The sequence below is a fragment of the Dendrobates tinctorius genome, unplaced genomic scaffold (assembly GCF_039654945.1).
Source record: "Dendrobates tinctorius isolate UK_male_01 unplaced genomic scaffold, ASM3965494v1 ptg000173l, whole genome shotgun sequence".
NCBI lineage: Eukaryota > Metazoa > Chordata > Amphibia > Anura > Dendrobatidae > Dendrobates > Dendrobates tinctorius.
The window spans coordinates 5,890,968-5,908,504 of NW_027361840.1; the positions used below are offsets into that span (position 1 = coordinate 5,890,968).

General features: G+C 40.4%; 1 protein-coding gene across 1 annotated transcript in view; it reads left to right on the forward strand.

Moving 5' to 3' along the window:
* The window catches only part of LOC141053953 (uncharacterized), a 357,992-nt gene that overhangs the window by 81,954 nt on the left and 258,501 nt on the right, over positions 1 to 17,537 (forward strand). The window contains exon 3 of the mRNA XM_073551110.1: positions 805 to 2,760. Within this exon, the coding sequence (XP_073407211.1) occupies positions 805 to 2,760 (1,956 nt within the window). The remainder of the gene's footprint in view (positions 1 to 804; positions 2,761 to 17,537) is intronic.

Genomic DNA, 17,537 nt, shown 5'->3' on the forward strand with positions numbered 1-17,537 from the left:
TGTTACCAATTTTTTCCCAATTTTATAAAATTTTGCTTGTGTTTCTGATCACAAATCCGAATGTGCCATATTCGTGCCAAATTTATGTTTGATGATCGATTTCCAAACAAATTTGCTCATCACTAGATATAACCACAGTGCGAGGAGGAGACCACTGGCTCAGATTTATCTCTCCCGACTGTAAGAAGCTTCACGCCTTTGTAGAGGTGATTATATGGAGAAAGATGTCCCCTCAGCATTGACTGGAATCGATTCTGGGAGTAGTAGTGCTTCCCACCGCTCCCTGGACTAGACAGGACTAGGTTGTCCCACCTTACAGGAAGTGTCAGCACTGAGCGTGGAGGCTTCTCCCAGTTTCTATGGCGGCTTCTGGGGGGAGACTGAATATATAACATTCATATGCACACATCAGCCAGTAAATGGCAGCAGAGTGCACCGCCCAATGCACATTAATCAGTCCGCAGTGTGTGCACATACACTGCATTATACATCTCCTGATTTACAGTGCACACATTAATTCTGGAGCAGTGGAGCATTAATACTGCCACACGGCAACCATTTCACTCAGCAATAGTACAATGGGTGGCAGGATTCCACACTGAACAACAATGAACATTAGTAGAACTGATTGATTATTCTGTCTTCACCCCCCAAGTAAATGACACTTCTGTCAGTTAATAATAGTTCTGCTGCTTACTTTGCAATTTGTATGGGATTTTTTCCCCTAATTTATTATTTTAAGATATAATTAATATTTAAGTTTATATTGTTCAAAAATAACAACATGCATTTTATTCTTGGCAGATGACTGTACCGGGAGCTCCGAGGGACATCTGATATCTTTAGAATTTAAAGCAGATAATTGTAGTATCACACAAGATACATGTACACAGACTGCCGACATCTCAGATATACCCCCAGCTGTTCACAGCAGAGATCGATCATCGGATGGTTTTAATGAAGAATTATCTCCTACTTCATCACAGATTGTTACACAAAAGAAAAGTCACAGAAGAAATGCTGAAGATAAAAGCCCTCCTAAAAGGGAGAAGCCATACTCATGTTCAGCTTGTGGGAAATGTTTTGCACAGATATCAGACCTTAATCGTCACGAGAAAATTCACACAGGAGAGAAGCCATATTCATGTTCAGAATGTGAGAAATGTTTTACACATAAATCACATCTTAATGTTCATGAGAAAATTCACACAGGAGAGAAGCCATATTCATGTTCAGAATGTGGGAAATGTTTCACACAGAAATCAAATCTTAATCATCACAAGAAAATTCACACAGGAGAGAAGCCATATTCATGTTCAGAATGTGGGAAATGTTTTGCACAGAAATCAGACCTTAAGGTTCATGAGAAAATTCATACAGGAGAGAAGCCGTATTCATGTTCAGAATGTGGGAAATGTTTTGCACATAAATCACATCTTAATGTTCATGAGAAAATTCATACAGGAGAGAAGCCATATTCATGTTCAGAATGTGGGAAATGTTTTGCACAGAAATCAGACCTTAAGGTTCATGAGAAAATTCATACAGGAGAGAAGCCGTATTCATGCTCAGAATGTGGGAAATGTTTTGCACAGAAATCAAATCTTAATTATCATGAGAAAATTCATACAGGAGAGAAGCCATATTCATGTTCAGAATGTGGGAAATGTTTTGCACATAAACCAGAGCTTAATTATCATGAGAAAATTCATACAGGAGAAAAGCAATATTCGTGTTCAGAATGTGGGAAATGTTTTGCACGTAAATCAGACCTTAATGTTCATGAGAAAATTCATACAGGAGAGAAGCCATATTCATGTTCAGAATGTGGGAAATGTTTTGCACAGAAATCAAATCTTAATCGTCATGAGAAAATTCACACAGGAGAGAAGCCATATTCATGTTCAGAATGTGGGAAATGTTTTGCACATAAATCAGAGCTTAATTATCATGAGAAAATTCATACAGGAGAGAAGCCATATCCATGTTCAGAATGTGGAAAATGTTTTACAGAGAAATCAAATCTTAATCGTCATGAGAAAATTCACACAGGAGAAAAGCCACATTCATGTTTAGAATGTGGGAAATGTTTTGCACATAAATCAGAGCTTAATTATCATGAGAAAATTCATACAGGAGAGAAGCAATATTCATGTTCAGAATGTGGGAAATGTTTTGCAAGTAAATCAAGTCTTAATAGTCATGAGAAAATTCATACAGGAGAGAAGCCATATTCATGTTCAGAATGTGGGAAATGTTTTGCACATAAATCACATCTTAATAGTCATGAGAAAATTCACACAGGAGAGAAGCCATATTCATGTTCAGAATGTGGGAAATGTTTTGCATATAAATCATATCTTAATAGTCATGGGAAAATTCATACAGGAGAGAAGCCATATTCATGTTCAGAATGTGGGAAATGTTTTGCACATAAATCAGAGCTTAATCGTCACGTGAAAATTCACACAGGAGAGAAGCCATATTCATGTTCAGAATGTGGGAAATGTTTTGCACATAAATCAGAGCTTAATCATCACGAGAAATTTCACACAGGAGAGAAGCCATATTCATGTTCAGAATGTGGGAAATGTTTTGCACATAAATCAGAGCTTAATCGTCACGAGAAATTTCACACAGGAGAGAAGCCATATTCATGTTCAGAATGTGGGAAATGTTTTTCTTGTAAATCACATCTTAATAGTCATGAGAGAATTCATACAGGAGAGAAGCCATATTCATGTTCAGAATGTGGGAAATGTTTTTCACAGAAATCACATCTTAATTATCATGAGAAAATTCATACTGGAGAGAAGTCATATTCATGTTTAGAATGTAATAAATGTTTTACTCAGAAATCACATCTTTACAAGCATAAGAAAACTCATACAGAGAAGTAGTAATTTTATAGTAACATTATAACAAATATGGCTAGTGAGCACTAAAATACTCGGGTGTTCGTTGCTTGGGTCGAGCAAATTGGAATACTCGGGTACTCGACCCGAGCAACGAGCCCAATGTAAGTCTATGGGAAAACAGCATTTTCACCGCGATCCCCCAGGGGGGTCCATTTAGGGTCTAAAAAAATCTGAAATTGATGGTAACAGTGCTCAAATGACACGGGGACATCATGGGGAAGACCACTGGAAGCATTTCTGACTCCCAGGTCGCTGCTATCACTTTTACAGGCACACACTAAAACATACAAAAGTAAAACCAAAATGGATTTTCCAGGGAAATATGTTAAGGGACATAATTTGTATGTAGGAGAAAGAAATAACACCCCCCACCCAAAAAAAAATACCAACACCACTAGGGCTATGTTCACACGTAGCGTTTTTGTTGCGTTTTTCAACTCTAAACATTGCTTTCAACCAATACAAATGCATTCACTGGGAAATGTCATTGTGACATTTAAACAACCTTATCTGGTCATGTGGTGTGTGACACATCATCAGACACATTTTGTTTTATTTATGAATGGGAAACTCTGAAACTCACAAAGCCTATTTTTATAGGGGCATCTGCTGGCATTACTATTCTTAAAGGGCCATTATTATCCCCTTCCCGACATGCGCTGTACTAGTACTGCTCTGCGGGAACTGAGTGCTGCGGCGATCGCGTGCAGGTGTCAGCTGTATGTGACAGCTGGCACCCCGCAGCATTGCTCATGATCGGTGTTAGCACCGATCATGGGCATTTAACTCCTGATGCCATTGTCAGTACTGACAGCGGCATAGAGAGGAATCACGCAGGGAGGGGGCTCCCTGCGCTCTTCCACCGCCTCAACCCGATGCGATCGCGTTCTGGTGGTCTCCATGGACCCTGCGGCTCCAAAATGGCCGTGGGGTCCTTCTGAGTCCTGCAGTGAAGTGGCTTGCGAGCACCTGCTCAGTAGGCGCCAGCATGCGTCCCTCACTGCCTATCAGATTGGTGATCTGACACTGTGCTATGCAAAGTGTCAGATCGGCAATCTGACATGATATAGTCGTGTCCCAACCTGGGACAATGTTATAAAGCTAACAAAAAAATAGTACGTGTAAAAATATTTTTTTTTAAAATCCCTAAATAATGAAAAAATATATTTTTCCAATAAATCTGTCATGATACTAGTGCTGGTGTACCCCCTTCCGTTGATTCCCGATTAGTGCAACCAACTATCGGGCAAAATGGTTTTCCAAACTGGATCTTCGGGGGGCATATAATTTGATAAGGATCCAAGAGGGGGATGAATGGAAAACTGCGTTCCTCACGTTCGAAGGACTGTTTGAAAATTTAGTCATGCTGTTTGGTCTTACCTATGCCCCTGCCATATTTCAGAATTTCATCAACGTGGTATTCTCGGATCTCATTGGTCGTTTTGTTGTTACCTACTTAGATGATATTTTGATATACTCCGACAGGATAAAAAACTGAGGAAAGAAAGAGCGCAATAGGGTCTTATCTGGGTAAAAATGAAATAAATTCAAGTGGAATCTACTCACCTTTACCAAAGCGGATTAAAGCATGTAAGTCAATGTCAGCCTGCTGCACGCCCGAGGTTCACACTGTGACCACCGATATAGCTCCTTTTGGATAAATTATTTGGGCTTACTGTGCGCTGCTGAGACCAGGATAAAAGTCACCACATGAGAAACTTTTTAACTCTTTATTCCCAACGCATCATCCCCTGAAGAAGAAGTGGTTTTTACACTTCGAAACGCGTTGGGAATAAAGAGTTAAAAAGTTTCTCATGTGGTGACTTTTATCCTGGTCTCAGCAGCGCACAGTAAGCCCAAATAATTTATCCAAAAGGAGATATACTCCGACAGGCATTCTTATCTGGAACATGTAGAAACTATTCTCCAAAGACTGAGAAAATCATCTGTTCACCAAATTGGAGAAATGTGTATTTTGTGTTCAAGAATTGTCTTTTTTGGGATTAATTGTATCCTCTGAGGGTTATCGCATGGACCCCAAGAAGGTGCAGGCCATTGCAGATTGGGTGCAACCCCGAGATCTTAAGGGTCTTCAGCGCTTCTTGGGGTTCGCCAATTATTACTGCAAATTTATCCGAGGGTTTTCGCAGGTGGTCAAACCACTACGGATCTAAGATGCAGAGGTGCAGATGTGAGAAATTGGTCCTCGCTCGCAAAAGAGGCCTTTGCGACTCTGAAAAATGTTTTTATGTCTGCTGTGTTGGTACAGCCAGATCCGTCCAAACCATTTGTGGTGGAGGTGGATGCCTCCAAGGTGGGGGCAGTGTTGTCCCAAGGGCCTGCCACTCTTACCAACCTTAGGCCATGTGCTTTCTTTTCCAGGAAGTTCTCTGCTGCTGAAAGTAATTATGATGTAGGCAATAGATAGCTTGCGGTCAAGTTGGCGTTTGAGGAGTGGAGGCACTTTTTGGAGGGGGCCAGTCACCCGGTTACTGTGATCACAGATCACAAAAATTTGTCATACATTGAGTCTGCTAAAAGACCTAACGCCCAGACAGGCCCTCGTTTCCAGTTTACTATTACATTCCGTCCAGGGTCGAAGAATGTCAAGACTGACGCCTTATCTCGCAGTTTTCATCCTCTGCCCCTGAGCCACCGTCCTCCATTCTGCACCCTGGGGTGGTGTTAGCAGGGATCTCGTCTGAATTCCAGGGGTAATATGGTGGTATGGGCAGTGGTGGACAGATTTTCAAAGCAGGCTCATTTTGTACCCCTGTCCGCATTACCTTCTGCTGAGACCTTATCCAGGTTGTTTGTGCAGCATGTGGCCGCTTGCATGGGGTACCCCTGAATGTGGTGTCTGATCGTGGTGTGCCGTTTGTGGCTAAGTTTTGGCGTGCTTTCTGCAAAAAATTAGGGATGTCTCTGTCCTTTTCGTCTGCATACCATCACGAGAGTAACGGTCAGATGGAACACACTAATCAGTCTCTGGAACAGATCCTCAGATGTCTGACTTCTGCTAGACAGAATGACTGGTGTGATATACTGCCGTTGGCTTAATTTGCCTTCAATAGTTGGGTGAGTCAATCCACTGGTATGTCCCCTTTCTTGATCAACTATGGGTTCAGTCCTCATTTTGGTGAGTTTTCTCGTCTAGATTCGGGGTGTCCCGGGGCTGAGGACTCTGTTCAGCGGTTAAAAGATACATGGGCAGAAGTCCAGCGGCGTATATCTAGGTCTCAAGGCAGGTATAAGTTTTTTGCGGACAAGAAACGAACACCTGGTCCCATGTTTCAGGTTGGAGAGAAAGTTTGGCTCTCCACACGAAACATTAAGTTAAAGATTCCGTCAGCCAAGTTGGGCCCCAAATTCATTGGCCCATACAAGATTGTGGAGAAAATCAACCCAGTGGCGTACAGGCTGTGCCTTCCACCCTCTTTCAAGATCCCTAACGTCTTCCATAGATCTCTACTGAAACCTTTTGAAGCAGTCCGGTGAGAATCCGAGTCTGCAGCTGTTTCGAATGAGGGACATGTGGAATATGAGATTGGTCACATCGCAGACTCCAGGTTGGTACGGCGGTCAGTAAAGTACCTAGTTCATTGGAAGGGGTATGGGCCGGAGGACAGGTCCTGGGTGCCGGCCCGATTGATGCATGCGGATCACCTGGTTCGGGCTTACCATGCTAGGTACCCGGGCAAGCCTTGGGGTCCAGAGGCCCCCCGTTGAGAGGGGGTACTGTCATGATACTAGTGCTGGTGGACCTGCACTTCTGGGGTTAATGTTTTGATTTCAGTGCAGACTCTTACCTGCACACCTGGGACTTATTATGGTGGCCTCATTGGTTCTGGGAAAGCTTCTTATAGCCTCAGGAAGCTCCCATCCATGTCAGTTATACTTTTGCCCTTGACATAGTGTGGTGACCCCTGCGTGTGTTTGTGCTGTGTTCTGGTTGCTTGATACTCTGTGTACGACTCGGTCTGTTCTCTGCATATTGCTTGTTGGATTCTGCTTGGTACCTTCTATGTCTGTTTGGTTTTGGCCCCGACTATCCATTCTGTCTCATCCCTGGCACTTTACTTTGACCTCTGTTTTGCCTGACTGAGTATTTCTGTTTATTGTCCTGCCATCCAGATGCTAAGCCCTGCCCCCTGCTGTCACATGATCGTAGGTCCTTCACTGCTTGCTAAACTTCAGCGTCCCCAGGTCCTGTGTGTACTTTCCAGCTGTACCTGACCCCAGGCCCCCCTACAGTGCTGGTGAGTCCCTGCTCAGTGGAGGCTGCACGCCGGCGCTGACAGGACCCTGACAAAATCCATTTATTTATGTAAGTAAAAAACAATAAAAGTATACATATTTGGTATCACCACGTGCATAACGACCCGCTCTATAAAACGGTCCCACTAGTAAACCCCTTCAGTGAACACCGTTAAAAAATAAGCGAGGCAAAAAAATGCTTTATCATCATACCGCCAAACAAAAAGTGCAGTAAAACGCGATCAAAAAGACGGATGTAAATAAAAATGGAATCATCATTTTGTCCTGCAAAAAACAAGCTGCCATACAGCACCATCAGCAGAAAAATAAAGTTATAGCTCTCAAAATGTGGTGATGCAAAAACTATTTTTTGCAATAAAAAGCGTCTTTTAGCGTGTGACGGCTGCCAAATCTAAGAACCCGCTATAAATAGTAAATCAAACTGCCCTTTAGAGCTGGCTCAGTGATAGGAAACAGGGTGGTTAATAATGGAACACACTCGGACTGGGTCACGGTTAGCAGTGGGGTACAACAGGGGTCAGCATTGGGTACCACAGGGGTCAGTATTGGGCCCACTTTTTTAACATTTATTAATGACCTTGTAGGGGGCATACAGAGTAGAATTTCAATATTTGCGGATGGCACTAAACTGCAGGGTAATCAATACAGAGGAGGACAATTTTATATTACAGGAGGATTTATGTAAACAAGAAGCTTGGGCTGATAAATGGCAAGTGAGCTTTAATGGGGATAAATGTGAGGTCATGCACTCGGGTAGAACAAACAAGATGTATAATTATATGTTAAATTGTAAAACACTGGCCAAAACTCACTGAAAAAGACCTGGGTGTATGGGTGGACGACAAACACGTTTATAGTGGCCAGTGTCAGGCAGCTGCTGCAAAGGAAAATAAAATAATGGGATGCATTAAAAGAGGCACAGATGCTCATGAGAACATAATTTTACCTCTATATAGGTCTCTAGTGCGACCACACTTAGAATACTGTGAACAGTTCTGGTCTCCGGTGTATAAGAAAGACATAGCTGAACTGGAGCTGGTGCAGAGAAGAGCGACCAAGGTTATTAGGGAACTGGGGGGTCTGCAATACCAAGACAGGTTATTACACTTGGGGTTATTTAGTTTTAAAAATCGAGGCTTAAGGGTGAACTTATTACAATTGTGATAAAACACTCCGGTATCGCCTTTGCTGGGGTCAAAGGTCACGTGCATTCAGCATGAAACTCAGGCGCAGAGCTGGGATTCGGGTGTAACTGACCCTGGGTCAGGTTTATTAACGGTGAAAGCAATGCAAAAGGAAATAAAACATAAAACAAATCCTTGCCTGTCCGGCACTAACTAAAGTACAACCTAACTACCAACTGGCGGGCTTCTCCCGTCCAGCCAAACCACAGTTGCAGTGGGCACTGCTTCCACTCACGTGTGTCTCTCACACAGACAGGCTCTCTGTGTTCCCAGGCTGAGACACACACAACCACCTTGCATCCTTTTATATCCACCTCCCATTATCCATTAGTAAGCAGGTGCGATACTGACCAGACTAGGCCACATAGGAAAGGAATCTGGGCGAGATATACCTGCCCTCATCCACTATTCCCACATGATTCTCACACAATGTATAAATATATGTGGGGACAGTACAAAGACCTTTCTAATGATCTTTTTACTCTTAGACCAGGGACAAGGGGGCATCCTCTACGTCTGGAGGAAAGAAGGTTTAAACATAATCACAAATGCGGATTCTTTACTGTAAGAGCAGTGAGACTATAGAACTCTCTGCCATATGATGTTGTAATGAGTGATTCCCTACTAAAATTTAAGAAGGGACAGTAGTAAGGGGGCTGTATTACTCGTCAAAAAGAAATCTGACAGGTACCACGCCCCTATCAAAGTGTATCAAACACGCCCCTTTTATACAATTTGATATCAAATTGTTATAAAAGGGATGTGTTTGATACACTTTTATACAATTTGATATCAAATTGTATATAAAAAGGTATTATAGGACAAAATATTTATATGCCCAATTATTTTCTCTTTTATTCTACTTTTAATAAAGTAGAATAAAAGTAGAATAAAAGGATCGTGATTGAATCACTTTTATATCAATCGCTATTGTTTGATATAAAAGGTTGTGTTTGATACACTTTTATACAATTTGATATCAAATTGTATATAAAAAGGTATTATAGGACAAAATATTTATATGCCCAATTATTTTCTCTTTTATAGGACTTTTAATAAAGTAGAATAAAAGGATCGTGATTGAATCACTTTTATATCAATCGCTATTGTTTGATATAAAAGGATGTGTTTGATACGCTTTTATATGACCAATAAAGGACCCTTTTATATCCTTTTTATACTTTAATTAGTATCGGTTCATTGGGCATATTATGTATATGGCCAATATTTTAATAAAGGAATCAAATGTTTGCCTTTTATAGACATTTTATACTTTAATTAGTATCAATTCAATGGGTGTATTATTTATATGGTGAATATTTTAATAAAGGGAACATTTTATTCGAATTGTAAATAAAAATGAGAGACGCCATTTTTATGAAAAATATAATAGTGTTTATTGAACAACAATCAAATACATTTTATAAAGCAATACATTTGACATTTACACTGTCATTTTAGAAGTACATTCAATTACATTTTATTTATCACACTGCACTGCAGTTAATCAAATCAAAATATATATAATACAGGACAGTATAAAGTGTTACAAAAAGCGTTACATTCATATATAACAATTTGTATATTTAATATTATAAATATATACATCACATTTCTTATATAATCATTTAATGCATTACAATTGAACAGAACCAATGTTACATAGTGAGCCACATGGACTGTAGTAATGGAACAGAACTTTTTTTAGGCATCAGTGGCCCTTGTGTGATACCTAATGGTGAGAAGTGTAAAGGACGGATCGCCCGACTGGGGGTGGATAGGGCTCGAGGATTATACACGCCATCAGTTTCATTCATGGGCATTTTTAATTTATCTAAATGGACTCTAGTTGCGGAATTGCCCACAACTGTGGATGGCATATTTAACTTGGCCATAGCGTGCATAAATGTATTCCAGCCCCTTGGTAAATTCCTGCCAGTTAGGGCATGGCTCTGAGTTGTGTTACGCACCAAATCCAGCATATTAGAGCCGGGTATTACAGTTCCTTTGAAAATAAACTCACTTTTATCATTCCACGATGTAATATTTGTGTTTTGCAACATCTTGTTTAGTAGAAGTTCTGCATTCTTTTTATATCGTGGATTTACATGACTTACAATTTCATTGACAGCGGGGCTTTTATCAACGGGTGAATTTGACAATTGTTGGTGATCAGATTCTGGAGTGTTAATGATCTTTAAAGTTGATAGTTCTTTAGCATCTTGTTTAGCATGAACCAAGTATCTTTGCAGTACATCACTATATTTTTTAATTTTCACGTCATCCGGCATGTCACGACGCTGTAAAATCTCACTAATTTCACCATCAAGACGTTGGATAACGCTTTGGCGAATGTCTGTGATAGGGGGCCGAAGTTTGATTAGCTCCTGCTTGGGAACAAGATACATTTTCTCGGTATGTTCCATTATTTGCCGGCAAGCAGGCTTGTTATTATTGGGATTGCAAAGCCTAAAAGAGGACCTATAAAGCCACCAGTCTGCTTCAGTAGCTGCTTTTTCTTTATGCTGTAAGATTTATTACTCATGGATTTTATAGCTTTTCGCCACTTTTTTAGTATATCTTTTTGTCGCTCTTTCAGAGGGATTCGACCTTTTAAGATGTTTAATGCAATCTCCCCTATAGCTGTAATTAAATCATGACTCGCATTGCACAAAATAGATTTTCTGATAGAAGGTGGGGCCTTCACCAGTGTTTTTAAGAGCTTCCAGTTACGCCGTATTCTCTCCGACATCTTTACAACACTATGGTTGCAGTGTAGAATGTCTGATTTTGTTTAAAATTCACTTTTTAGAAGTATTTTTCTTTTGAACATACACAGCTGGTAACGCTGGAGGAAACAGGTCTGTCCTCAAGCGAAGGTCCTCAGGGGTATCCGCTCTTAAGTCTAGCAACAAATACCCATAAGGCACCCGCGTGGCATCCTCAAAAGCTTCTAAGAAATAGCGTGTTTTTCCTGGATACATTTGTCGCGCTAGTGTTACAATTTGCAATTTATCCCGAGGATTATTAAAAAGGACCATGTACTTTGTGTTTAAATTTATCGTGCGGCTTTTCTTTCCTTGACAAAATATGTTTTGTACCAGGTAGAAAATGCTGAGATTTCTGTGGTGGACATACTTGGTAAATGCTTTTTCTATTTCGCAGTTATCACTAGCACTCTCCATGAGATCGTCAACAATAGTCAAATTTACCTTTTCAGGAGGGAATAATTCATCATCTACGAATGTATGCGGCAGACCCTCCACAAATCTGATGAAGGGAAAAGAAAGAGAGATTTCATCATATAGTTTCTGCCAGCAGGAATAAAACCAAACAATATTATCAGGCTTATGAGAAAAATGAGTGTCAATATTATGTAACAATTGTTTTACAAAGTAACTTTTTCCAGAATTAGACGGGCCTGCTAGAATACACGAGAATGGATGCTGCAAACGTGGGTCCATCATGAGTCACAATTAATATCCAAATGGCACGGTGGTAAAATCGTCTAATAGTCTGCGCTTTGTGTAAACACACTTTTGGGTTTTTCGAAGAAGTCTTGTTTCAACGGACCAGAACTTTTTATTTTTCACAATGCCGGGCTGCTCTACGACAATACGTTTTTGCGTTTCAGAATCAGAATTACGCGGGTAGTCCAGAACAAGATCTTTTAGACTGCTGAAATTAATAGATTGAGCATTACCAACATTTAATGTTATTCTCTTCACTTTTAAGATAGTTTTACCGGTGTTGAGTTTGTATCCGTAGGTCTTTGGGCCTGCAGATACAAACTCAGTGATGTAAGTGTCATCAGGTATCTCACTGGTCAATTCCCCCAGGTAATCACCTAAAGGAGGTCTCCACTCACCTTCTCTCTGCACAAAGATAACAGAATCAGTATCGTGATAAAGGCACCTTTCCTGCAGCCTGTCCAGCAGAGAGTAAAGCTCTAGTCTAGCATACGCTGTTGTAAAACAGGCTATAAAAATGTTTGTGTTCTTGTTGATGGTGTGGTGCCCTTCTGTATATTTCCAATCTATTGTTGCGGTTTCATCATCAATAAAATGCAACATCGAAACATCGTAATACAGTAAAAAAACATGTTGAAACAGTTCATCAGGATCGCTAATAATGCTGGTACATGGTAAATTAGATTTCTGGGCAAACTTTCCCCATAAAGAATTTAAGAAAAGTTTGGAGATCTGTCTCTTAGCAGGGTTCTCTCCTATATTTTCAGAGCATAATTGAACCCCTTCTTTTTCAAGAAAGGAATCAATGTACTGTTGTTTCTTACTGTCATCAGTGCACCAGCTAGGATAGCCTGAGGCCTCCTGCTTATCCCTAAGATGTAATTTAATGTACCGAGAAAACAGGCGGTCACTGGTTTTAGGAAAATCCCAAATTTCATAGATGTGGGCTATCCTATAGCCTTTCTCTATGGCCATCTCAAGCTCTATTGTGCACCATGTACCTGTCAGAGCCCGCTCTTCATCACTATGTGTACATTCCTCTGTCTGCGAATTTACAGAGCATGTGTAGCATAGAGGAAACAATAATTTTTTGTTGAGTTTTACCGGTAGAACAGGAAAAAATAAATCCCTCGGAGGGTAGACCTTAACTTTGGCAATTCCAAAGTATTTTTTAATGAACCCAAAATCCTCATAGATAATGTGTGGATGACCAACGGGATATGTTTTAGTTTTGTTTACAAAAGGATACAGGCTGGTGAAATCATAGTAATGTAGCGTCTCCCCAGGCTTCAGTTGGTGATAAAGTTTAATGGCATTAGTACGGCCCCCATAAAGAGCATCGCGGGGGTCTAAAGGGACTGGGAATTCCATTTGGAGAAGAAATGATTGAAGATTAGAATCTTTTTGAATCATTTCATTCCATTCATGTTCCCACAGGACTCTCACTGTGTAGCCACACCACTGCAGAAAACGTTTTTTAGCTAAAAAGGCATAATATAATTGACCATAGGAGGTGTTTGTGACCTTATTTGAATCGTATTCATTATAGCAGATTGGACACCCATGATAAAAACACCCCTGAAATTCGAATGCGATATGTCTCTCATTAACATAGGCATAACCGTCTAAAAAATATTTCCCAACTCGTTTTTCACCACCTCTTAAAGCATGTTGGATTGCTATGTTCTCTGTGTGGGATACATACATGAGCCACTGTATAGCGGGTGATGAAAACCGTTTTTGTGTTTTGTGATAATTATCACCCGGTAAAATGGCAATGGTCTTTTTTTGGAAGAAATTTAAACCTGTACATTGACATACATACAGATGCAAGGGTTACGAGCTGAAAAGGATCAACACATCTGGACACTTCAATTTTTTTCTTTTCTTGCTTACAGTATATTTTAACATTTTTCTGCGTCATTTCCATGACACGCTCCCTGCGTCTCATACCACTCCATGTATTCCCCTTTCTCACTAGGTGACATGTACTCTACCCCATAATATTTTACAGCTGGTAGGGGGCCCACATAGTTTTGATTTTCTTCGGTGTTAAAAAAGTGGGGGAAATGTCCTTTTGAGCCTGAGAACCCCATAGCCTGTGGCATCTTACTAAGTTTCATCGGTATGAAATTTAGGGAGTCAATAAACCTCAGTTCCAAATCAGGCAGTGTTACACACAAGAGACGGCCACCTCGGGATATTAATTTCACACAGAGTTTTTCAGAAATCAGTTCCTTAACAATAAAGTATGCATCGTATCTTCCAGCATTGTGGGCTATAAACGTATATCCAGAAAATTTACCGGATGTAAAGAATTGCACAAAATCATGAGTTGCTGATTTACCTTCAAACTCCCAGGAGGGGCTACCATACAGCGTCGTAGCATAAATATAATTTGGGATGTGAGTACCTGTCTCCTGCATACATTCAAAGTCATAAAATATATATTGATCTGTCGCCTCCTTTGGTACATACCGGCGCATGTAACAAAGGTGCTCATCAAATTTATTTAAACGTCTGTGACAGACAGGACAGCGCAACCCTTTACATTTATGTTCGGAATCACTTTCTCTGGGGACAAAATGATGACATTTATCACAAAATATTTTAAGTCTGCAGAATGTTGGATTATCTGCAGATAAATGAGTGTGGTGAGCTAAGCACTCACTGGACCGACAAAACACACGACAAATTGGACAGCGAGGCAGCTGATCCGTGTCGGTTCTCTCCACACAACTCTCTTTGACAAGCCTTGCAAAAATATTGACACGAATGATTAAATTTGTGATGAAACAACGAATTGCATCTTTCACAAAAGTAATCCGCGCCGATAAAACCCTTCATATTTTTGATACCGTAGTAGTGATTATCATGATGCAATATGAAAATAGTTCTAGCACTAGGGGTATTACCTGTTTGAAAATATCGCCAGTCGCCCTGACTGTAGTATAATACTTTAATGTTGATACCCAGATGTTTCTCAAAAGCTTCAATATCACTAAAACTTATAAGCTGGTCCTCAGGGATGGCCAGGGCCGCGTGTATGGATTTAGCACAATTCAGTAAAACTGTATCACCAACATCAGTGTCGGTGATCAGGGCGCACACGCTAGCGGCAAAGCACAGATTCGTGATGTAATTATTATAGTCGTAAAGCCATCATTTCTTTTGCTTAATGATTTGTCTACTCGCTATAGATTTTAGACGTCTTTTTATGCCGCCGCGTCTGTTTTTAATAATTGTTATGACTAATTTCAGGGAGCTGTTTGCTAAGCAGCATTGCTTTGCAATGTGCGAGCTACGGCATTTAAGAATGCTTCAGAACTAAAATCCTCCCTTGTCTGTTTTGTAGTGAAAATGGGATCTAACGTGTCACCGCCTTCAAGCCTTAACTGAACAAAGTCTCCAGGGTCAATGTCTCTGATAACTCTGTCCAGTAAAGACTGAATGGCTCCATGCACAATGTTTAGGGCCTCTATGAATGATTGAATGCGGTCTAAATTTACAAATCTGAAATGATCAATATACATGCGAGCATTGAAATTGCGGACATCTCTTTGATGGTGATAAAAATGTTTTAAAAATACTGAATGATCTACGTCCTGTACATTATCATCAACTTAACCATCAGATGCATCATCATGTCCATTTTCATCTATGTCCCGTACATTTTCATCAACATGACCGTCAGCTGCAACATCATGTACATTTTCAGCCTGTGTTTCAAGAGGCTCAAAGCTTTGAGCGATTGGAGACACATCGGGGCTAACACCCCTAGCGGGATCATGGCTGTGAAACGAGGGACTCTGTGCATGTATCAACAGCTGAGGGTTTTGTGTAGTTATCGGTCTGTGAGTTGGCTCTCGCAGGCTTCTAGCTGCTAGTGAACGTCTTGCGCTAATCAACAACCTTTGAGCGCGTTTAATTGTTCTTGATCTATAACCCCTTTGTGGAGATATTTTAGACAGTTTCTGCAGACCATAACCAACCAAGCCTAGTCACATTGAATTATGTTTATTTGATTTCACAAAGACTGATGGACCATCTGCACAGTCTCTTTGGAACGCATATAGCTCATCAACAATGTCAGGTGTTGGGGCTGCAGTTTGTAACCTTTCATAAGTGTCACAGAAATATTTAAGATGAGTAATAACGTTTTTGTAATTTAGGTACTGAGACGCCATATCATGAAACACCTTATACTGTTCTTCAGGCCACCCAGGGGTAATTGGGGTATTATGTACTTTTTGTTTTTTACTTGCCCCCTGGGTCTGGGTTGATACTGTTCGTCTCTTTAAAGGATGTACAATTGCAAATTCATTAGACATTCCTGCAAAAGTAATATCTGCAGGGTGTATAGTATGGCACACACGTATATTGTCCAGATTAGAGGTCTTCTTACCCTCAGCAAGCTGATCAATTTCTCTGTTGATGGCTTCACGTTCAGCTTGTGCCACACCGTCCACGGAAATGATTGAATGTGTATTATTGGGTGCAGCTGAGGCGGCGTTATATTTTCGGGTCGCAGACTTCGGTACCGCCTTCCTAGGTTGCTTGCGTTTCACAGGAATTTCTTTATCCGACAGAACAATGATTGGTGAAAGCGGAGTTGATCTCACTGCCGGATTAACTCTTTGTGGGGGGATCTGCGTTGGCCCGTAAGTATGCTCCTGCAGTACTTGAGGCTGCAGCAACGGCTGTGCATCTTTTTTTAGCATATTCTTTGTATCTAAAAGAAAAAGTTACATGTGTCAGATGTCCATGAAGCTTGAGTAACAATGGAAATGTTACATGTACCAGATAGTGAAGAAACACATATAAGTGTTTGTATAAAGATAGTATTTTAGGTTGTACCCCTTATGAGCAGGGGCCTCACTAATTTTGCTTTAATTATTGTTTTGATAACTGTTACTTATGCCTGGATGTCTAGGAATAGCTGAATTATAAATCTCTGCAGAATATGTAAGCTCTATATAAATAAAGATTATTATCATTATTACAGAAAAGCTAAATATATACTTACAAGAATGTTCTGGGTATTGGTCTTCTGCACGCTCTGGGTTAATAGTCGTCTCACTATTCACCGTCAGTGGGATGTATGTATTTTCATTTGAATATAGCCTTTTTCTTGCCGCTCGTTTATCTGCCGTAAATAAAATAAAACTATTAGACAGGCCTGAAATGATTTTCTTCACGATACTGATTATCTATTGTTTTCAAGCTCACAGTACCTTTTTGAATCAGCAGCGCCATATTTTTTGGTTTCCCGCTAGGCCTGATAGAAACCCTGGGTGCCCTAATCTTGAGCGATGTGTTTCGTGGTTTCCGCGGCTTTTTAGGATTGTTAGAAACCATGGGCCCATCAACATTATAGCATTCTTTCAAGTGTTGGTCGCCTGTATAAGAAATTAGGGGAAATTTCATCCCTGCATACATACGGACTCTTTTTTCAAAGAGATGTTACTTTTTCCATATGTTCTTACCTTTTTGATATGTTTGTTGCCTCCGCAGCGGATTCACCAGATTTAAAGGCTCTTCAGTAACATGGACGTTTTCTTGCTTATCGTCCGCTTGCAGCATCTCAGCATCTGTATGAGAAATTGTATTTAGTTTCACGTCTACACATGATTAAAGCAGTTATTATACAAATATACAGCTTACCAGTGATAGCATAATGTGAAGTT